General features: G+C 43.9%; 3 protein-coding genes across 3 annotated transcripts in view; 1 reads left to right on the top strand and 2 right to left on the bottom strand.

The window, feature by feature from the left end:
- RILPL2 (Rab interacting lysosomal protein-like 2) overlaps window positions 1–117 on the bottom strand; it is a 4,720-nt gene extending 4,603 nt beyond the window's left edge. The window contains exon 1 of the mRNA XM_009880337.1: window positions 16–117. Within this exon, the coding sequence (XP_009878639.1) occupies window positions 16–117 (102 nt within the window). The remainder of the gene's footprint in view (window positions 1–15) is intronic.
- Window positions 118–293: 176 nt separating this feature from the next.
- Window positions 294–1,314, top strand: SNRNP35 (small nuclear ribonucleoprotein 35kDa (U11/U12)). Its single transcript, XM_009880260.1, has one exon. It carries the CDS (start codon window positions 297–299, stop codon window positions 1,092–1,094), a length of 798 nt encoding a protein of 265 aa, XP_009878562.1. The 5' UTR covers window positions 294–296; the 3' UTR covers window positions 1,095–1,314.
- Window positions 1,315–4,617: 3,303 nt separating this feature from the next.
- The window catches only part of RILPL1 (Rab interacting lysosomal protein-like 1), a 20,351-nt gene continuing 2,743 nt past the window's right edge, over window positions 4,618–22,225 (bottom strand). The window contains exons 3-7 of the mRNA XM_009880336.1: window positions 17,394–17,512; window positions 15,881–16,099; window positions 12,448–12,620; window positions 11,824–11,916; window positions 4,618–5,085 (exon numbers count right to left, since the gene is read on the bottom strand). Coding sequence (XP_009878638.1) covers window positions 4,941–5,085; window positions 11,824–11,916; window positions 12,448–12,620; window positions 15,881–16,099; window positions 17,394–17,512 — 749 coding nt within the window. The 3' untranslated portion in view covers window positions 4,618–4,940. The remainder of the gene's footprint in view (window positions 5,086–11,823; window positions 11,917–12,447; window positions 12,621–15,880; window positions 16,100–17,393; window positions 17,513–22,225) is intronic.

The raw sequence follows: 22,225 nt of genomic DNA, 5'->3' as shown, positions 1-22,225 counted from the left end.
GGGTGGCGGCGGCGCGGAGGGGTCCCGGCGGCCGCGGGGCCTCTCAGGCGGCAGAGGGGGACGGGACGGGGCCGCGGGGCTCCCCTCAGCCCCGGGCGGATCCGGGCTCCCCGGCATGGCTCTGCCAGCGGAGGTGAACTCAAACAACAGCGATATTGTTGGGGTTTTTTTTAAGTTTTTTAAAGTTTTGGGTAATTTTGGATGAAAAATACTGTACAGCAGTGCCGAAAGTGCTTCTTGCGCTACCTCTTCTTCCTAAAATAACTGTGTGGTGCGTGCTTTTGTCCCACTAGACAATGAATGACTGGGCCCCCATCGCGAAGGAGTATGACCCCCTCAAAGCCGGCAGCATTGATGGCACAGACGAAGAGCCCCACGACCGTGCCATATGGAGGGCTATGCTGGCACGCTACGTACCCAACAAGGGAGTCACAGGAGATCCTCACCTCACCCTGTTCGTGGCAAGGCTCAATCTTCAGACAACAGAAGAGAAGTTAAAGGAGGTCTTTTCCCGGTATGGAGACATCAGAAAGATCCGTCTGGTTCGAGACCTGGTCACAGGATTTTCCAAGGGTTACGCGTTTATTGAGTACAAAGAGGAGCGTGCTCTCTTGAAGGCCCACAGAGATGCCAACAGGTTGGTTATTGATCAGCACGAGATCTTTGTGGACTTTGAACTGGAGAGAACTCTCAAAGGATGGATTCCTCGGAGGCTTGGAGGTGGTTTTGGAGGCAAAAAAGAATCTGGGCAGCTACGGTTTGGAGGACGGGACAGACCTTTCCGAAAGCCCATTAATTTGCCAAACATGAAAAATGATTTCTATGGAGAAGGATCAGCAGAGAAAAGAAACTGGTCTCGTGAAGGAACAAGGGACTGGAGAACAAGGGACCGAGACCATGAAAGGAGCAGAGACAAGCGATGGCCAGAACGGGAGCGGTCGTGGGCTTGGGGTGAAAGTGAGAGAGAAAGGGACTCCAAAGAGGAGAGGAGCAGAGGGAGGGAGAGGAAGGACAGAGACAGGAAGGACAGGGATAGAGACCGGAGCAGGGAAAGAGAGAGCAAGAAACAAAGAGAGGATGATAAGCATCGGTAGGTGAGGGTGCCTTGTCGTTGGGGTATGGTGTCTGCTCTCACATCCACGTTGCAGTTGCAGACATCGGCTGGGGCTGTGAGCAGCGTTCCCTGAACACAGCGCTGTGCTATTGCCGTCTTGTGCCTGTGACTCTCGCCTGCTAGAAGCTCTCTGTACTTCGGTTGCTAATGCAGTTAAGATACGCGTTGAATTGTTTTTCAGAGAAAATAAACTTTTGTATTAACATTTTTGAACTGGTGAATGCTGTAAGAGCCACACCACATGTACGAGCGTCCCACTGAGACCGAGTACGCACCTCGTTAGGTACCCATCTGGCTGCCTGGGTTAGGGTTCATGAGAGAGCTCCGTATTTAATTATGTGCCAGATGTCCATGCTAATTTAGTGAGACAGATACCCTTTATGAAATAGTCACTTGATGAAGAAATAGTAATGGAATAGCAGCAAACTAAGCTTCTGAAAAATGTGCCCCAACACAGAAGCTGATGGGAAGTGACTTTTTTTTCTTGAAGATGGTGGGACAGGTGAGGTCTTTAGTAATGCTGTGGCCTTAAGTACTTCTGCAATGGTGTCACGGTTAAATGTGGTTGCAGCTGCACCCACTCTGTCCTCGCTTCTTCTCTGTGAGTGAGGTCCTGCCTGCACAAGGTTTAAATCCCTTTCTGGAACGTGGGCTTGCTGCTGGTTGGACCTGAATTGGGGGAAACAGAGGCCAAAGCAGCTCCTTTCTCCTCTTTTCAGAGCCAGGATGTGCATGTACAGACACACATCTTCCCTTGAGAAGCTTACACAGTTTTCTAGAAAAGGCTCTGTCACGTTCTTTGTCATCATAGGCAATTCCTAAATGTTTGCTAATGTATTTAAGACTATTTTTTTTTTTTATCAGCCTTTGAATGGCTCTATCCTAAACCTTGCCCCGTTTGAGGCTTGATTTCCACGAAGAGTTGGATGAGCCTTTTTCGGGGCAAAGAAGACAGACCCATATGCTGCCTCCCCAAGAAGAGATGGTATCAGTTTTCCACAAAGAAAAGGACACGAGTCTTGCAGAAATACTTGTTTTTCAGAAATATTTATTAAACTGTTAAAATGATTTACTGCCCAACGAAAAAAAAAAAGAAAAAAAAAAACAACCCAGAAAAACGTCAGCGATCCTGCACTTTGCAGACAGGATTGTTATGCCCTTTACCTGACAACATCCTGGCCCCTTTTCTAAAAGCAGATTTTTATTTGAATATTGAGAAACAATACGTAACAGATCCTCAAATCTTTACATACTCTTCCCTATGCGCCATCTGTTTCAATGGCACTTGGAGTGTATAAACTCAGCGTTTCTGGCATGAGAATGAGGAACGAAGTGGTTAATGCTTAGCAGGTCAGGAGTAACTAATTAGATTTTTGAGGTAATGGGCTACAGAGATGAGCGGGGGAAGGTTTACTGCTTAGTGCCATTGTTGGAGTCGGCTGCAGATTTCACCCGACAATGGTGAAACACTGGGTCTGGCGTATGACGAGCTTTACGTGCACTAGACCAGGAGATGTCCTTTGTGATACACCAGCTTAGGAGCTGGGGCAGACAGTGTGGTCTGTGTGTTTCTATTATCCCTGCTCACTGCTCTCAGCTGATTTCAGAAGTGATGTGCTTATTCAGGCCGTGCATCCGCTGCATTCTTGCATTGTTTCTGATCACTGCATCTCTTCTAAACGTGCCAAACAACTGCAACCTATGCTAAGGAGAGACTCCATGGGCATCATTCACAATTTACTTTAACTGCCTGATACAACTGTAGTGTACTTTTTTTTTTTTCTAATATGGAAGTGAAATTGAGATCTTAGCAACTTAAGTATCATTAAATGAAGACGTTCTGTCCCCCATTTAAGAATTGCTTTTCACACAAGGGGGAAAGTGCTGCTGTTTTACGGATACAGCTTTCTGTAAGCATAGAAGTTAAAGATATGTTACCAAAACGTAACCAGGCAAAAGCATATCTGCCTAATACTGGCATCAGACACTACCGTCACTATTTCAAATGCAAATGTCTTTCATGTAAGGCCACATAACCCCACCCCCCCACCCCGAACTGCAGTGACACCAGGGAGGCACAGTAAACACTTTACCTACAGCACACGGGAAGTCCACATTCGAAACATGGCACAGCTACAGTTGGGAGCACAGCAGCATTCAGCTCATCACACCAGAAATAGTTCCCTGGCAGTTTCCTTATAGAAGGGCCAAGAACCATTTCTGCCCATACACGTTAAAGAATCCACAGTGTCTTGGATCACCCTGTATTAAAACCGACTGCACTAAACCCTCTGGCTCCCTCTCACCTGGGAGCGCGTTGAGGCACCCTCCTACATTCAGTACCTGGAGCAGCTGGAGCTTTACTCCAGCCTGAGCACTGTTTCCCGTTCCTAGTGCCACTCCTGAGAAGATGCTCTTTACCGAGCAGATGTTGGTGCAGGGGTAAGGTGCCGAAGATGCTCTTTACCGAGCAGATGTTGGTGCTGGGGTAAGGTGCCAGCAGCAGCTGACAGCCCCCTGCACTAAGCTACATGTGCAGAAGCTCCCTGCAGCGTTGTCGCTGCGGGCGCGCTCCCCTCTCCCGCTTGGTCAGGTGCCTTTGCGGAGCGTGTGGTGCAGCAGCAGGGTGGGCGCTGAGACCGGGCTGTAGGCAACAGTTATGCTGCACGGGGCTGTAGTGTCACGGGTTTTGTGAGTACAGCTGAGGTCTCACGAGCTCAGTTGCACAGCAGATCTAAATCCCCCCTCCTGGCAGCTCGGCTGTGCGGGGCTTTTACTGGCAAGTGAAGCCCCTGTAACTGCAGGCTACCCAAACATCAACCCGGGGAGCAGCCTGCGCGTACAGAATTCATCCGCTCTGCCCAAGTAGTGTTGAGACTAGTCAGAGAAAACGCCATCTCTGAGTCTGTTAAAATGGTTTATGTCAGCTAGTTGAGGATGTCTTTCACTCTGAAGTTAGGCAGTCTTACCTAGACAGAAAATTGGAGTGTGACTTACTTAAAAACCTGTCTGTGGGAAAGAGACCTAATTCTTTTAGAGCAGCTGTCTGCTACTCTAGGGGGAAGGCCCTGGTAAGACGGAAAAAATTCAAGCGTTAAGAATTCCTCCTTGTAAGCAATTTGTTTCCCATTAATCCTGCAGAACTCATGGCAAAACGCAAGGCACGCTCACCTCATACATGGGTTTCTTCATGCTTTAGGCACTATAAGCAGCAAGGGAAACGTACACTCACTATCCCTCTCAAGGCTACTCCAGTTTATCAGTTTGGATCAGGTGGACTTCCAAGGGGTTACTCTGCAAAACGCAGATGCCAGCTGAACTTGACAGGACACGGCAGTGCTAAGACCTGCCATGGAGAGTGGCCAGCTGGCGTATCCCTCTTGAAAAACTTCTTACAGAAATAAAAAGCAAACAACCGGTAGTGTTAACAAACAGGGTAAAAGAGTCTTTGCCACTAGATATTGTACACTGCAAACAAACTTCTAATAATGGCACAGGTCCTTTTTTTTTGGTTTAAAGAAGCTTGTGTTACTGTAGTTAATGCAAGAACAAGACCATGGACTTGTTATTCAGCACAAAACAAGTCATCTAGAAGCTTCCACGTCCCAAGGTATCAGTGACTGTTACTACAGAGCTTGGATTCTGTTCTCAGCAAACAGTCACCAAGTAAACAGTGAGGGATCCCTTTTGAAGAGTCCATCTGGAACACAACCACTGAGGTGTGCAAGGCAAATAAAAGTGATGAGCTGCCGGATTTTTTACAGAAGCTTCTTGTTACTAGACTGTCGAGATCTACTGCGGTAAACTGAACACCTCAAGGTTTTAGTCACAGGTGCTGCAGGGCTTCTTGTCCTTGTTCGGTGTAGGAGTCATCTTTATTTGAATTCGACCATTCTCCAAAAGTATCCTGGAAGTGGACGTTTTTCTGTGATGCCTGCATACGTTTCTTATCACGAGAGAAGAAACTAAACCTTCCGGGAAGGGAGGAGTAAGGGAGGGAAGCGAAAAGGAAGAAGACAGTTTACCATCTTGAAAACACTTCAAGTACCCGACACGGTACACAGCACAACAAAACACAGAGCAAAGAAATCCGTTTGCATCTGCAAAAACCAAGGCAGTGAAGCCTGATGGGAGTGCATGTCAAAATGTTATTAGAGATGAAGTCATTGCAATCTCAAGCGGTTTGGCTATGGAAGCTTCAAATAAGCTCTAAATGCTGTTGACTCTACAAGGTGCAGGTATCATTTTAAATGTATATTCCCCCTTCCCCAGCCTTGAGATAAAGAAGCGACACAATACAGGTTAGTTTCTTGGCGTAAGTAAAGTGGTATCTTTGGCATTAAATCTGTATAATTTACCATAAAGCAGAAATAGAGAATGTTTTTAAGGGTGTCAGCAGGGAAATTCATCAGATAAGAAAATAAGCCTCCACATTTCTATCAGGTGTACAGATTTTGATACATAGACTCGATTCCTGCAAAAATAAATGAATAAATGCACGTGCGTGCACAAGAGTTTGCAGGATGAAGGCTCTAAACAAATGCACACAAGTGCGCACGTCATTTCCCGTCACACGGGTTGGGTGCTCAAAGATAATGACGTACGTGAACCAACAGCCATTTAATATGACACCAAATTGCCAGCTGACAACAGAGCTGAAAAAACACACGTGGAAAAAATCCTTAGTATCATCTTCTTTGTACAGGATGAAGTTACTTGGTTAGGCAAATTCCATGTTCGTCATGAGTTCAGGACAAGAGGTGTTAGTGCAGCGTTTAGGTTTGCTGAGAAATGCAAAAGTTGTGGTTCCAGCTACCAAAGGTTTGAATTGGCTGCATACCCTTTGGGTTTTAATGATGCCCTTTAGGAGGTAAATCTTCATTTGCTCGCACAGTACCAAGCACAGTGCGGTTCTGATCCAGGGCGGGAACTGCTAAATGCTTCTACAGTAAGAGACTATGCAAATATAAACTCAACTTTGACAGGTGATGGAATATTTGTCAGGGCATAAAGCTGGCCCTACATCCACGTCCCACCATCCTCAGCGCTCGTCCTCCACCCACACTCCCTGACGTCTCCCCTCGGTACCAGGATCCCAACCGTCTGAGCCGCCTTGTGCAGAGCAGGGAGTTCTGCCTTCAACGTCTCTAGTCGCACAGGAGGCTGTATTTGAGTGTCAGAGGAGGTTTAAGACAGCTTTCCTGAAAAAATATGCTATCATCCGTGCAGGTAAGCATGATGATAATTACTAAGAATATTAAGAATAATTATTTCTTGACTAGAAAGTGACATAAAAAGCTACACAAGTGCAATGCCAGGTAACTAACATTGCTAGCAGGACCTGAACTTTTGCATTTCCTCGCTTCAAATGTGCAGCCTAAATAGTGAAATAAGTCTTTTGCACTTAATTAGCCTCGTACTTTTCTACCACCTTCATCACAGGAGCTCATAAATTCACACACGTATGCTATTCCTTTTCAGGGCCGGATCCAATTCCAGCTGATAAAAGAAGTGTCTAGTCACTGAGGCTTTCTGCTGAGCGTGTTTGGTCCTGCATAGTCAGGCTTGGTATCTTGAAGTCCACACAAAGGACTGCTGTATTTATGCAGTACGTTTCGAAAAGTTCAGTAATTTTTCACTTTATCATGAAATTAGGTAAAAGAAAAATGCATTCGTAAAATCTCTACATGAAGCAGAAGGGTTAAGCTTTTTAAATTCCTTCTGAAACAATGCAAATTGTTCTTATGCCTAGAAAACTCTCACAGAGGACGAAAACTCTCAGAGAGGACGTTTGGAAAAAGCACGTCTGTGTGGAGAGGAAGGGAATTTAAATACCGTGTTGCTGCTGTAAATACAAAGATCACTAAAGCAGCAGTTCTAATGCAAAGAGACTTTACATTAACAATTATCAGTACGTCTTCCAGACACAACGAAGAAAAGAATGACAGAATTGATGATTGAGAGTGTATACTCTATTGCAAAATATATAAGTAGAGACAAAATATACAGTGCATAGATAGAAAGACACGGAAGCAACAGCCTATAATTAACACCGGAAATTAATGTAGATATCAGCCATTATATTTTCTAAATCTAACTGATTTGTAACAAGTCATTAGAATGACATCGGTTTCTTAAAAAGCATTGGTGTGAATTGTGAATAGGCACGTAGTAAGCAAAATTAAGAGATGCTGGTTAAAATTGCATATTGCGACAATTTTCTAAGGAGTAATAATGGTTTAGCATGGTAACATTAAGGCAAAAGGTGATAAATGTCAATACTTGAGGATGAGCATGGAGGACTACGATGAGTTATGCACTGACTGGTCATTCTGATTGGCACTTTGTTCTTCTGTGATCCCACAGGCAGCCGATGAGAATGCAACCAGCAGTGCATGTTAACACAGGGTCATGCAAAAGGAAACCACGGTACCAAACATTTAAAAAATAAAATTCCTACAAGGGACACAAGTCTTCTTATTGGCTGCAATGTGGGATCGTCTGGAATCAATCCAGCTGCTACCATGGGCATTATGGCTGTAAAGATCCTGGTCAGGAAAGTACAGACACAGAAGAGATAAGACTGGAGCAAGGGAAAGAAAAAGCATTCCATTAAAAAGAAAAAGAGGCAAACATGATACACGGGGTTACTTCGAATTACCACACGGGACATGTTACAGGGAGAGGTGGATCTGTATCACCCAAGACAGTTCTCCTCAGTGAAAAACTTATTTAGAAAAAGCAGTCATCGTTGAAACAGTTGAAATTGCTTTTGAATTTCTAAAAGATACCACTTTTCTGTTGTGAGGCAGCCTGCAATCTGGGCTGGATTTCATCAGGGTATTACCACCTGCAGCAATGCAGAGCAGAGTGCACATTTTTCTTCCCGAGAGACAAACAGGCACATACATAATGAAATGGAGGATGAAGGTGTATGTTAAGAAATACAAAACAGGACTCTGCTGTGACTACTGAATATTTGCGCGGAAAACAGGGTTAGACAGGACCAGCACTGCAATTAAAGATTTTACAAATGTTACAGTTGATAGTTTCAAGTTAAAACCCGGTATTACAGGTGAAATCTTGAAATAACTTCCTACGCAAGCTATTTGGTTAAAGGGCCTGTGTATCTGTTCCAAAGGAACCTGCATTGCTTCACATGCAGAAACTGCAGGCAGCTCCATACTTATTTGAAACCTTGCAACTACTCTAGCAGCAACGCTTTCTAGCTGGCTGGCAGCAAGACTGTTGCTTTGTAAGACTTCAGCACTTTTACTACACGTTATACAATTCATGCAACTTAGAGGCTGAGAGAGCACGCTGGCCTGGTGCTCTGCGCCCGGCCAGCCCCGCACAAACCTGCCGACACACCTTCATCCATACCTGGAACACCCTCTGTTTTTCTAAGGATTCTCCTCAGAGGTTCTCCCTTGTGCCAAATATTTTTTTGAACTGTGGACTAATGTCAATTAAAGATTAAGTTGAAATCATGAGAGACATTTCACTTGTGACCAAACGCAGCTCTCCCCAACACAGTCACTCTAACTGCTATTCTTAGATTCAAAATGAAAACAAACGAGCAAGCATTGTTGTATCATCAGCAGTAGCTAGGACTTCTATTTTTATGCATTGTGGCACGGTCCGTTAGCTGCAGAAACGAGACAGACACATCAGCTTTTGTAGACTGCAAGAACAGGAAGAAAACTTATGGCTGTCTCAGGCATTACATCAGTGACAAACAAGCACGTATCCTTAAAGAGAAAACAAAAAGGCGTTTTCTGCTTAAAACAGAGGGAGCTTTTTTAATCCTTATACTTTTCAGTAAAGCCTCCTGGTTACATTATTTCATCAAAACTCTGACATGTGATGTAGTAGAGACAAATGTAGAGATCAATCAGTCTGAGATCAGAACTCAGAGTTTGCCCCAAATGCGCAAACCCTGGGAGTGAAGAAGTGTTGATTTCTGTAACTTGTTTCCTTTCTTTATGGGGATGAAGCACAGAATTGCCTGAGCACATCTTAGATGGCGCAGGCTACGTATACATATGTTTCATTCCCTGAGATGCAGCATGGTCAAGGAAAAAAGGCACGTGACACAGGCAAGCACAAAGCTTCTCTTGAGCGGTTAGCATCAGTGCCGCCTATTTTTGAACCGCTGCTTTTTGTTGAGTCAGAAGGAAAAGTCTGAAACGGAGGGAAAAGCAATCCTACTTTCATTTGTAAAGGCACTCTGTGCGCAGGTATCAGCATTACAAGTTTTCATCACGTCGTTAGGTATGGGCAGTTTACGTGCCAGTGTGTTACCCAGGTAGCCATATAGGGAGATGCTGACAGCACTGGCCTGGGAGAGCGAGAAGGGAGCTCTGGAGAGAGTGGGCAGCAGGCAGGGACTGCAGGTGGGGCAGGAGGGGTGTTATAACAGCACAGAAGAGATGCTACACTTGGATTCTTTGTTTTTCTCAGCAGTGAAATTTCTTGTCTTTTTAAAGCCCATCTACACAACCACTGTTGACAATACACACAGAGAGGAGGGGAGAAAGATAATAAACCCACACTCGACAAATCCTATCCAGACAGGCTGCAAGAATAAGACAAACCTGAAAACTATTACCATCCTTCAGGTTACTTAAGTAGATGGTTTTATCTTCCCTTACTTAATATGATGGCTAAATGAAGAGAGAGCAGAAAGCAAGCTGGGGACAGAGCTGGACAGCTGAAGAAAGCAACTTCATCTGAACAGCAGGTTCAACACGTGCTTTCATTGTCCATCAGACGAGAACCCTTGCCTCTTCTGAAAGGGGCCAAAACAACATGATTTTATGCTTTATTGTGCGTGGTTTTAGTTATATGAGTTTAACACAGAATCTGAGAAAGAGAAAGATTAGACAAGTGTCTGAAAATGTGCATTGATTGAATGGTCTGATGCTCAACAGGTTTTCACTAATAAATTAACTGAGAGGAAGAAAGCACTGCGGTAACTGGTTGGAAACACTTATGTGCCTCCTGCCATGTCTCCCCGTATTGCTTACGCACGTATGCAGAAGGCAGAGTCAAAGTTAATGTCTTGTCAGCATGTGCTCTGTATTACCACATCTATTTACATTTTTATGCTGCTTTTGTTTCATAAATCAAGCATGGAAACTGCAATCAACACAAACTGCATAAACTGAAATCAGCCATCCCCTGCAACAGGATAAGATTTAAAAAGTACTAAAATAAATTTAAAAGAAAAGAGAAACTTTACACTGGTGATCTTATGAGGTGAAGTATTATCATTATCATCACAGTTGCAGAATGAAAACTTAAGTCCAAACTCAAAGTGTATTTTCTACTCATGTAAGTGGAAGGGTTCTCTCAGCAAACAAAGCAGCACAGACAGAAGCTGGAGTCTACTGAAAATAATCAAAAGTGCCCTCCTGACTTTATAGTGTTTTGGATCAGTCCAGATCTTCCAATGGAAGTTACTCTCACAGGGCTGCTGCTGTTATTAAACAAGGACTGAAGGTTATGGACATGGGGACAGGATGGAAGAGCTTTTTCTGTGGAAACAAATGACTGTTCCAAAATCGTTTATGTAGTTAAAAAGGTTAAGCTTCCAGTATCACAAAAATCCAGAGACTTGCTATACGGTTACAAGACTTAATTTGGAATAAATAAATGTACAAGGAGGGAGTTTCAGCAGATAAATGTATTGGCTAACACTGTGATTTTATAATTAAGTGATATACTAGTAAATGCACACCTCTGACAGTAAGCTTAGGTTTTGAACAGCAACATTAAATACTTCACCTGAAAAAAGTGGGGTTCTTTATAGCCAAGAAAGCTGGCATCCTCTCCAGCAGCGAATTTGTTCAGCAAACAAAAGGTTTTCGTGCTGTACACATAGTCCAAGTTGGGGTCTAAAGGCTTAGGTCAACAGGGAAACGGGCACAGCGAGGTCATGGGGAAATCTTGCTCTCCTCACCCAACTGCTGCAGGTCTGCAGCTGGTTTTACTGGCAAAGAACACTCTTTACACGTCTTCCTAGCATGACATGGGGCCAGTGGTTTCTGACACTCCAACCCCTTCACATCTGTGTGTTAAGGAATTAGGACTTGCACTTGAGCAGGAGCATTGTTCCTGCAATCCTTGCACACAGAGATCTGGCACTGACTTCAGTTTTGGGCACACAGGACAGGCTGAGCAGTGCTCTGGACAAGACCACAATTAGCAGCACCACCCTTTGGAGTATGACTACGTGGCCCAGACAAGAAAATTCTCTAGGAAGATCAGGTGTCTGTGTTTAAGAGCTCACCAGCTCATACTGGCTAGAATGAAACATTGCAACACATGCTCTTTCGGTTAGCCTGAATAGTGGACTTAAGAAGGAAACATTAGAACTGGACTGGGCTTCTTGGGCACACCAGTCTGGCCCGTAAACAAAAGCACACGGAGTATTGTTGGGTTCCCTGCTGCTGTCTGCACGTCGGGAGCAAAAGGTGCCACAGGAAATAATCCAAGACTGAAAGTTGACCCAGAACAAGGCAAAAGTTTTGGCCAAAGCCAATTGCTGTTTCATGATACCTGTCAAGCACTCCTTCCATGTCTCTCCCATAGACATTGGGGATGTGGTTATCTTAATTTTTAAATTCTTTAAAATTGTCCTATCCATAAGAAACATTTAGTATTTGCAGGCTATATCCAGTATCTTTGGAAAACATGCTACTTACAGTCGTTTGATTCCAGATTCAGGCTGAGTTGAGGGTTTTGGCTGAATTATGGGTGTAGGTTGAGGGGATCTAGTTTCTTCTTCTATTTCCTCACTTGAAAGAAAGAAAATATAATTAATGTTCTCCTCCCAAGCCACAGAGGTGCTTTAAGTTCTAAAATTCAATCTGAGGTAGCATTGTTGATAAAGAAATGCAAAAAGATCTGTTCCAAGCTCATTGAAATCAATGGGAAATTTTTCTGTCAACCAATGAACAGCACCTAGAACTGGGTGTCCTTCCAATATTTTCTTCCCATTTTGACAAGAAGAGGGAGAAGAAGAATGTACTGCATAAAAATTCTAGAATTTTCATTTTAGACCCACGTTTATCCTCGTTTTTTGAAGTTCAAAAGTATTGAATGTTTGTAATCTTTTGAAGATCAGGGGGAACCTGGGAGTTGGGGAAGTTTTTCCCAATTTTGAGGAACCAGATTGAAACGAAAGTTGTGTGCTTGCAATCTCTACTTTAAGCCTTTGCAGAAATGTGTGCTTGTTGGACACCATTTAAGAGCACATTTATTGTTTCCAGACCTGCCCTATGGCTCCTCTGCGTATAACATGCAACAGGAGAGGCGATCTAACCTACCTTTTGTAATATAGAAGTTCCTCTTGAAGTAAAAACACTTTAGATTTCAATTCATTCCTCTCATGAAGGACATCCCGGAGCTCCTGCAAGGTGAATCTTGGACGATTGGGATCTTTTAAGTCCATTGCCATCTTTTCTGACTCTGAGAGGCAGTCATCATTGTTTGGTTCTGTCTAGGAAGTGAAATGTGGTCTTTAAATTCACCATGCGAGTGCTACATCTGAGGAGTTTAAAGTATTTATAAGTCTAGTTCCCAACCTCTTCCTTTCAGCACTACTAAATCCTCTTTTAAGAGAAACACAGCAATTTTAAGAGGAAAAAACTGTAGAAGGAATTTGGTTTTCATGTTAAAGACTGTCAGCAAGAACAGCTGAGTGATCTGATGACTTTGTTTTTTCCTGTGCTCAGGTTGACGGGTGATACACACAGGACTGGTGAGACTGTGGCAAGCCTCTAAAAGATGATCTGGGTTCTATTTTACCTCTCTTCACCTCGTGTTCTGGGGAAGCTTGCAAACGAGGAAGACCTAAGTGTTGTGATCTACAATCGAAGCCCTGTGCTCACGGGAATCTTTCACAGAGTTACATGTCTGGGAAAACAAACAAGCACCAATTGTTTCTAGCAGGCCTGAACACAGGGTCCAACCTGAGCCTGCTGTACGTTTTCTTGTGGAGAAATTCCTGTGGAATCCAGACTGCCGGAAAGTCCACTGAAAATGTGTAGTCCAATTTTTGATAAACAAGTCTGTTTAAGGAATTAATACTTTTAACGAATGGGGTAAATCAAACATCAGCCTTTTATATAAACACTGAAAAAACTGCACAGCACACATCATGACAGTTCTTCCCAGCTCCTCCCACAAAGAGAAAGCTCCTTTGGATGTAAACATATCAAGTGGAGATTTAAGTTTATATCCCCTTAATGCCTTTATTAAAAAAGCAAGATTGGTGTTTCCACCAAGATATAGCTACAAAGTGGAAGAAAACTGCAGATGAATGCTAGATGAGACTTTTATACACATGTACTTTGTCTCTTCTTTTTCCTCTGAGAAGAGTTCACTGGAAGCTTGGAGGGATTTTATCTCCCACCACCTCATTTCTGTGGCTCCCAACAAGATAGAACTTGCACCCTAGGCACGTGGTTGGATTCCCAGGCCTGTGGGGCCACTTCCTGTCACCTGGATGGACTCTAGCCTTTGGGCAGAACTATTTGGCCCTAACTGCTTGTGAAAATGTGGTCTGTATAAACACAGCACACAGAATATGATCGTTGTGGTCCTCTACTGTTGTACCAGTCAGTGGCTGCACAGAGCAGAGGACCAGTTAATGAGAAATCACAAGCTTCTGGGAAGGGTACTCAGAATCAAGATGCTGAAAAGCAGCGACAAGCCTTCAGAGGTCTGCAGGATTTCTAACAATACAAATAAATGCAGGGCACTCTGTTCCAGCAAAGTACATTTGAAATGTAGCAAAGTACATTTGAAACGTGATGCTTTTTGCAAGGACTGACTAGAAGCCAGCACATGAAATCAGAGACGTCAGCAGCCAGGTCAGCCGCCCGCCCTCCTAGTAGGATGCAGAGATTAGAGTCTCAGAGCTCCTGTGTTGCAGTGACACCTCACTGGGATACAAGCTGGAAATTTGAGGAGCTAAGTACCAAAATTCTTAAGCAGAGTTCCTTTTTTGTAAGCCTGGTCCTACCCTCTTTTGAGCTCATGTGTTTGTGAAACCATTTTGGGTTAATCTTGGCTGTGCTACGGTTGAGCTAATATCAATTTCTACAGCAGGGATTGCAATCCTTGTCCTGCAAAGACAGAGCAGCAGAGCAGTGTTCACTTGTACGTTTGTTTGATTCACCCCATTCATCCAAACACATTGCTTTACACAGACTACAATAAATAAAGATTGATGCAACCTAACAAGAGGTTGAAAGGAAATTACCCAAACACTTTTCCTCTTCTTCAGTCCTCTAGATTAGGGTCTGGGCTGATGCCTCTTCTTTTGGTTGTATATTTGCCCTACACCTTTGCCCAAATACGATATTTTTGCTAGATTTTGCTCAAATCAGCAAGGACCAAGCAGCCTGTAGTCAATGCAAATGTACCTGACTGAAGCCAACAAGCAATGTCCATTGCAGAACATGCAGCTATTTGAGCTTTCTGCTTGCCACTGCAATTCCTGTCTAACCATCATCCTGGCAAAGAGAGTGGGGAATGGCTCTAATTAGAAGAGATGCCATTGCCATGGAACTGATGAGTTAGAGAGAGGTAAAGAATGCATCCTTTATCTCCAGAGACTGAGGACACTTTCACTCCTGCTGGCTCCAGGCCTGGGCTCCACAGCCCCATTGACAAAGCTGGGTGTCCTGGCTGAATTAGCAGCAATGAAATCATCCTTTTCATTATTAATACAGTGCTTGCCCATTTCAGCAGTGACGTGTTAACACAACACTGGCTGTCACATTCCTGGGGGGACCAGCGTACCACATCAGCCTTTGCCTCTGCTCCTTGATGTATATCCCTGCCCACGCTTCACTGCACAAATTCCAGTACGAAGCGAAAGCAGAAATAAGGCCAAAGGTGCCTTCAAATATTTATATGTTGATTTGGTAGCGATAGACCAGCTTAGTTCTGACAGATCAAAAGTGCCATAAGCACTGTGAGGACCAAGCGTGCAGAGTTCTGCATTGCCTCTGGGACCGCTTCTGACACAATTTCTTTTCTACTGAGGTTCATGTGCCACCACCATCATAGCACATTGCACCTTTGGGACACATTAGGGCTTGCATATTTGCATACTCAGAAAAGCTTAAGCTACTTGTCAACTGTTTATCTTTTGGAAAACCCAGGCTGTTTAAGGGATCAGTTTGTTTTCCTTTGGGGGAGGGGGTTGATGGGTACAAACAAAATGAAGCCAAACATACTTATACAGCATCACCAAAACACTATCTGCCTTCAGTACAAACTAACAGCTGATACTCCAGAGATTTTGGCTTGCTTCATGATGTTTTTAACGCTCTCTTTTGAAGCAATGATTTGTTCTGATATCTGGTGAATTCTGTGCATGACCCAAAGGTTGAACTTCCTAGGACATGTGGTGGGTAGCCAAGGCTAAGGAGAGAGCTGTTCTCTAATGCAGGTGTCCCACTGCTAACCTGTGCTGCCACTCTGCCTCTTCTGCGATTGGTCCCCTCCTTTAGGAAGGAGGGGTCTGGTTCCACTGGGTCATCGTCCACCCTAATGGGGCCTTTTCTGTCACAGCACAATGAGTGACATTTCTCTCCGTATGTCACACTGGAACACAAGATGCTGTCCTTGAGTCTCACCATTGCCTCTGATGTGTATCAATCACATTTATCCAAAGAAGAGGTACTTGGTACGAGGTCCAAAGCTTCTTAAAAGGCTGCTTAAAAAGTGATTTAAAGTGCCTCTTACCTTTACTTCCTCCCCATTTTGGCTGTCCTCACCCTGCAGTTTTTCTCTCAGTTTCCCCAGCTCTGCTCGCAGGTTGCCCATCTCCTGCTCCTTGGTTTGCAGATATGCTTCTAACTCCACCTTCTGCTCTATCAGCGCCTTCCCCTGAGCCTCAACAACAGTGATCCGGTGCCGCAGGTCATGGTTAATTTTCATTAACCTGTTCTGTTGCTGCTGAAGCTGCAAAACATTGATGCAATAGGTCAGCGTCCATTCAGCCACAGTGGCCAAGTCCCAAACATCATGTTGAAGAAAAAGTAGTGGGTTCCTGTTGAATTTAACTTGAAAATTCTCCCCCCTCCTCATCCCCAGATTAGTTTTTTTAAATATCTAATTATCTACTACAGTTGCAGTCACCAAAATTTAATTGGTTTCTAGAGTAAAGAGGCACTGTTGCCCTAGCAAAGGGAATTCTTCAACTAAAAGCAAATCCATCACTTCTGATATTATGTTTTGAAAAAGCAAAGTTCAAGGACACGGTGGCTTATGGGATTCTGAATCAAATCTTAACCCAAAGTAGAAAAGAGAAAGACAAGACAGAGGAATCCTTACTATTCAATTCATATTATAAGTACTTTGCTTTGAATTCTTAGGCTCTCTCATAAGGTAGGATATGACCTGCTGGGCATTGCATGGACAGCACCAACTTGAAAGGCCACAGCACCTGCCAGAGGCACTTGGGTAGAGCAGAGATCATCCAGGTCTGGCCCTTGCTAGCACCAGAGAAGTCCCATGGCCTGAGGAGATGAGGCAGTGTGAGGATGGGAAGCAAAATATGGGTAAGGAGGTCATTCCTCCTGACACAGAAAGAACTAAGACATCATGTCATTCCCAAAGTCGCAGTGGAGCCTGTGATTCATCTAAGACTAAACCCGGATCTCTTGTGCTGTGGTCCCCAGGGCCACCCAACCTCTCAGTGACCTTCTGCTCACTGCTGGCAAACCTAAGTGACCTGGGCGGGACTTAGGCCCCTTCCTCCTACCCCCTTCCTGTGCAAAGAGGTAATCCATATTGTATCACTGGTGTGGGAGTGCGTGTGTGGGGTCCCTGCTGCCACACTCTGCAGAGAGTATATGTAAAATATACAGTGCTGAGGGAGTTTGCACTGCCAAAGCAGAGAGAGATTCAAAAAGCCAAAGAAAGCTACCTGTCCTGTTCCCATGAAAGGGGAGGGGTATCAGCTCTCTAAGGAAACAAACAAAATAGCCTGTCCTTCCCCATCTTCCCCTCTTGTTACACTGGTTTCCAGCCATGTTCCAAGTGTGCCTGGTCCTTCTGAATGCAGCAGAGGGTGTGTGTCTGCACTGAAGACTGCCTAATCATTTTGGACACTCCACAGTTATGCGAGATGCTTCAGTTACTGGACTAATAATCTGGCATTGCTGAAAAATTCTACATTAACTTAAACCTTGAAACCAGGCTATGGAAGTATGGGTAAGAAAGAAGAGAAACAGGAAGACTAAGAACCACTTACAGCCTCTACATCCTCATTTTTAAGCCCGAGTTCCCGATCCTTTGCTCTGATTTCATCCCTCTGTTTATCTACCACTTCCTTCAGCTTCTTCATGACTTGTCGCTCTCTCTCTGACATTCCTGGTTAAAAAAAGAACACGAAAAACAAAGGACAATCAAGAGCTCTGAGACTGAGAACAATAACAGTGAGAAATATTTAGGTAAAGACTCTGGAAGTTGCCTGCTGGTAGAATTACAGAGAAGCTGTTGGAAGATGCTTTGAAAGTTAATTCAAGGGTAACAGGGAACACAGATGACACAATCTACTCCATAAATCCACAGCACAATAACTCCTTAAGAAAAGAACTGATGGCCTCAGAAACATTTATAGCAGTGGGGTGACACTGTTATATCTTGCTGCCTCAGTGTTCAGACGATGCCCCAGGGAGCTTGGTTATCTGTGTGATAATCTGTAGAATCAGCTGGCCAAGACCCTGCGAAAATTGTAAAAAAGGTGGTCGGGATCCTCAGCAAGATCTAAACAACAGGTCACTATTGTCGATTGCATCTAGATCCAAACCAGCTGAGGTGCACTGGACTAGAACGATTTTATGCTGAAACCCAGTTTTGTTGGGTTAAAGGGAAATGAAGCAGGACCTTCAAAGGGTACCCCCACCCTGAATCTAGAAACAAAATTTAGTCTAGATTATGGTCACATGTTTTCTCCTCATGTTTCGCAATCCTTTCCCCATCCTATTGTGTGATAATTCATATTTAGAAGAACTGTACTTCAGAGAAAAATACTACATGGCATTTCACTTGTGAAAGATGTTTGGAACATTGCCAAGAATCTAACATTGATCCTGTTTGAAAATAAATAAAGGATTAGATTAACCTGAGATCTGACCAACAAATCATTAGGAAATGTCATAATCACAAAACAAGGAGCATTCTTCCATTATTTACCATTATGGAGATAATCAAGAACTCCTGGCACTACAGTGATGAGCTCTTCAGAGCAAACACAGACCAGATGGTTGAACTCAGTGAGATGATAAATCTACTACACTAACTTTTCCTGATCACTGCACAGGGACATGCAGTTTGATGGTCCTAAACTATCACATAAAATCACATTGCACAACATCCCATAGGATGGCTTGAAGATGAAAGGCTGTGACCAGGGCAGTGTGTGGCTGCTCTGGCCAACGTCCAGTCCAAGTTGGAACTCAAACCCAGGGTCTACTGTTGTCTTGTTCTATTACCTTTGGCAAAGTAGCTATTTGGGTCCTCAGCTTCCTCCATCTATGAATGCGAATGGTGACAGTTCACTCACCCCTCTGGGGTGGCTGGAAAGCCACTTCCTTTTTAATATATTAAAGAGGTTCCCACATCCTACATCAGAAATATGCTGCATACACATCAGATGTATCCAACCAGTCAAGTCTCTACTTTCTAACATCAGCTCAGACTTTCTAGTTATGTTCTTCCCTCATCAGAGAAATCCAAAGGTGCGCCCGTAAGAGAATGTAGGCTGTATGCCTTTAGGAACTTCAGCTCACGGAGTGTCTACAGTTTGAACTGATGGATAATACAATACACCAAGACAAACCTGAGAGAGAGAGACAGAGAAAGGGAGTAACTTTGGTGGATGTGCACTCCTGTGGGTTTCCATGCAGGTATAAAAAGTGTACTACTGCAAACAGAGGGAACAGCAGCTCCAATACCTGATTGCTAAAGGACCCAGAATCTCCCAGAGCTCTGGTACAGCAGAGAACAGGTAACCACTCTGCTGGGAAGGGGACTGTGGTGACTATGGCCAGCTGAGAATTTGGTCATGGTCCCGCAAACCCCAGAAAACAGCTAAGAGTGACATGATGTTCACATTCTGGTATTGCATTCTCAATTTTTTTAATTCTGTGGTAAGTCTGCTTACTCTATTTCTGGACCCTGGTCCTTATCATCTCTTTACTCTAGGTTCTAGCTCTTTTTAGGATAATTTTAGTTCTTCACTGTGATTACAGCTCATACCCACCAGAGGCGACAAGTAGACAGTGACACATATGGCTACTTAACTCTTCTACAGGGCCCACACCTTGCTATCACAACACAGGGCTGATGCACTGCTGTATCCACAAACCCCACTACAGGTTCTTGGATCCACCCTCTGCAGCCAGTTTCAGGGCTGGGGCCTGATGTTTTCATCAGCTGTGCTTAAAAACAAACAAACAAAAGAAAAAATCCAAAACTTTGCCTTGAAAGTACAGAGGGACTGCAGTGAAACTTTAGACTGGTGGTTTCACCCCAGTAGGAACTAGGAATAGTGAGTGCAGCTATATTCATTAGTACTTGTGAGATACTTTGAGATCTCTAGATAGCAGGTGCTATTTCAAGAATAAAGTACCATTTCAGTGCTGAGTGCTTTTCCTCCCACTGCACTCGTTTTTCTCTCTAACACTCGGTGAGCATAAAAGACTTTGATTGTGTGCACAGATCACTCCATTATCCTTTTTATTTCAGGAGGAGGGGAAAGGAAAGGTGGGAAGTATTTGTGAAACAGTCACATCTCCCATTTCCTCAGGCACTGGGGTAGAGGAGAGGGAAATCGCTCAATGCCCTAAATGTAAAGTAATTATCTCTAAATGATTCAAAGTCTAATATCTGCAAGATCTTAAATGGCACACCCAACTGGCTTCCCTAGGCACATCCTATGAGCAGCTTCCTGTGAATTGCTTTGATCATAGCATTGTTTGAGCAAGAGAAAGGAAAGCAGCTGAAAAAAAGAAAAAAAAAAAAGGAAAAGAAGCAACACAAAAAAACCACCCTTCCTTATGTTTCCGTTTAGGGACCTGTTTATTGTTGTGTTTATACAACTTCTATCAAAACGGGCCAAAGTGCCAGTCAGGGCCTGTGGCACTATTCCACTGCCTAAATACTCAGAATAGAAGTTTGCCTCCACTTTTGAAAGGGAACTGTAGGTTCCTCAGCACAAGAGGTTCACGCAAGAGTTGACATCCTGCTGCTTGCCCGTACTACCACAGCCAGCCTGAGAGCAGCTCCCCTCGCTGCAGTGCAACAGCAGCCTGTTTGTCCTGTTTGACACACACTGGGTCAGGTTTGCTCGTGGCATATTACTAGGATATTCCAATCAGTCAGCACCATCAAGCAGTGCTCAGTTTGAGCTTGGGAGGAGTAGCATTAATGGATGTTGCAGACTCACCTTTAACCCCTCCTGTGTATTTTGTATTCTGCCGCATGTCCTTCTGCTCTGCTCAGACTCGAAGCGGCTGCAGAACACTCCTGTTTAGATAGGATTGCATCTGCCTCTCTCATAAACACCCTCATTCTGCTAAAGTGGGGCTCTGTGAACTCTCATGTGACTATTAATTGGCAAGGATTGAAGCCCAAAGTCTTGCACACCCAAATCACTGGCCTCTGTTGCCTGTACTAAAAATAACTCCTTTAACTGCCTGGTGAGTGAGCAGCAAGCTCTTAATCCCAGGGGCTAGCCGCTGAGGGGAGACATGATCACAATACTAAATCGTGCTGAGATATGAAGACTGGAGTCTGGTCAAAGTTAGTCCAGCTAACAAAGTATTCAGCTTGAAAACCTGCCTCTGTAGACTCTACGTGCATCAGATCAAATGATGGAGACTGAAAAAAAGCAGTGTGACTGCTTTTTGGCACTATCCAAACAAGTAATTTGAGACAAATCTATCCCCATTCATTAATGATAAAATTTCCTAAGAGGAAAACAGTTGTGTTTGATATAATAGGTCCTAGTAATAAGATGGGGTTGCTAGAAATTAATGTGATTTGACTTAAACTGGTGATTTTGGCCAAAGAATATGAGTGGTCCCAGAATATGATCTCTGGGATGGATTTATGGGTTTTGTTTGTGTTATTATACTTGGGCAGACACAGTAAAAATAACATGGAAAGCATGCCTGGCATTTGCTTGGCTAGCCGAATGTGAAGAGTATGGCTATATTTAAATACAAGCACATGAGCTGCAGTGAGCTAGATACCCACTGGAAGGGAAAAAAAAAAAAAAAAAAAAAAAGAGAAAACAAAGGGGAAGTTAGTTCTTTATAACAAGATGTCACAGTCTTCATGGTCCATGACTCATCACTGCCATTCTGAAGTTTTGCATGGAGTTTGTAAGGCTGATGTTGAGTTATTTCTTTGCCACTAATTCACTCCTAAATTAAAAGCATTGCATTTGTTTTAAAAAAGTGGTGGGTGATCTCCAGAGGTTTACCAGTTTTTACATTTTGAAGATTTCATTATACTCCTCCCCAAGGCAAGTGAGCAGTACTCAGCCTTTGGGAGAAAGCAAGCGCAACTTCTGCAGTGTTGGACGGAGACTCATCCACCTACAGCAAGCTTCCATTTGATCCCAACCTCCAGTGAACGGAAAAGAATACCCCTTTGTTCCTAATGCTTTACTGGAGAGCTGCAATGGCTCAGCTGTGTGGTCTTGTTTTCAGACTGACCAGTGACTTTGCACACTACACACAGGATCGCTTTTGAGGGAGCCATGACTTTACTGAAGATCAGAACCTCCTGTGAAAGTGGAGCTAGGGCTTGAAGCAGTGGACTAGAGTCCTGTCCATGTACAAATAGTTCAGAAAGCCACCCACTTCCAGACTGACTCACCATCACAGGCAGGTTTTGCTGCCAGAGTGACGCTGTTACCAGTCTCAGCTGTCTGCCCCATGCCCCAGCCCAAGGCTGCCTCATCCTGAAAGCTGCACAGTCATTTTTTTCAACTCCTCAGTTTAAACCCAAGCAATGGACTCCGTATCCAGCAGCCTCAAATTATGTGCTATGAACGGTGGAGCAAATAGACAT

Source organism: Charadrius vociferus, unplaced genomic scaffold, assembly GCF_000708025.1.
Source record: "Charadrius vociferus isolate BGI_N301 unplaced genomic scaffold, ASM70802v2 scaffold332, whole genome shotgun sequence".
In the NCBI taxonomy this organism is placed as follows: domain Eukaryota; kingdom Metazoa; phylum Chordata; class Aves; order Charadriiformes; family Charadriidae; genus Charadrius; species Charadrius vociferus.
The sequence above is the reverse complement of the archived record's forward strand: the minus strand, read 5'-3'. Positions and strand labels throughout refer to the sequence as shown.

Coding starts and splice junctions, on each gene's coding strand:
- SNRNP35 (XM_009880260.1), top strand. CDS start 297: ATGAATGACTGGGCCCCCATCGCGAAGGAGTATGACCCCCTCAAAGCC.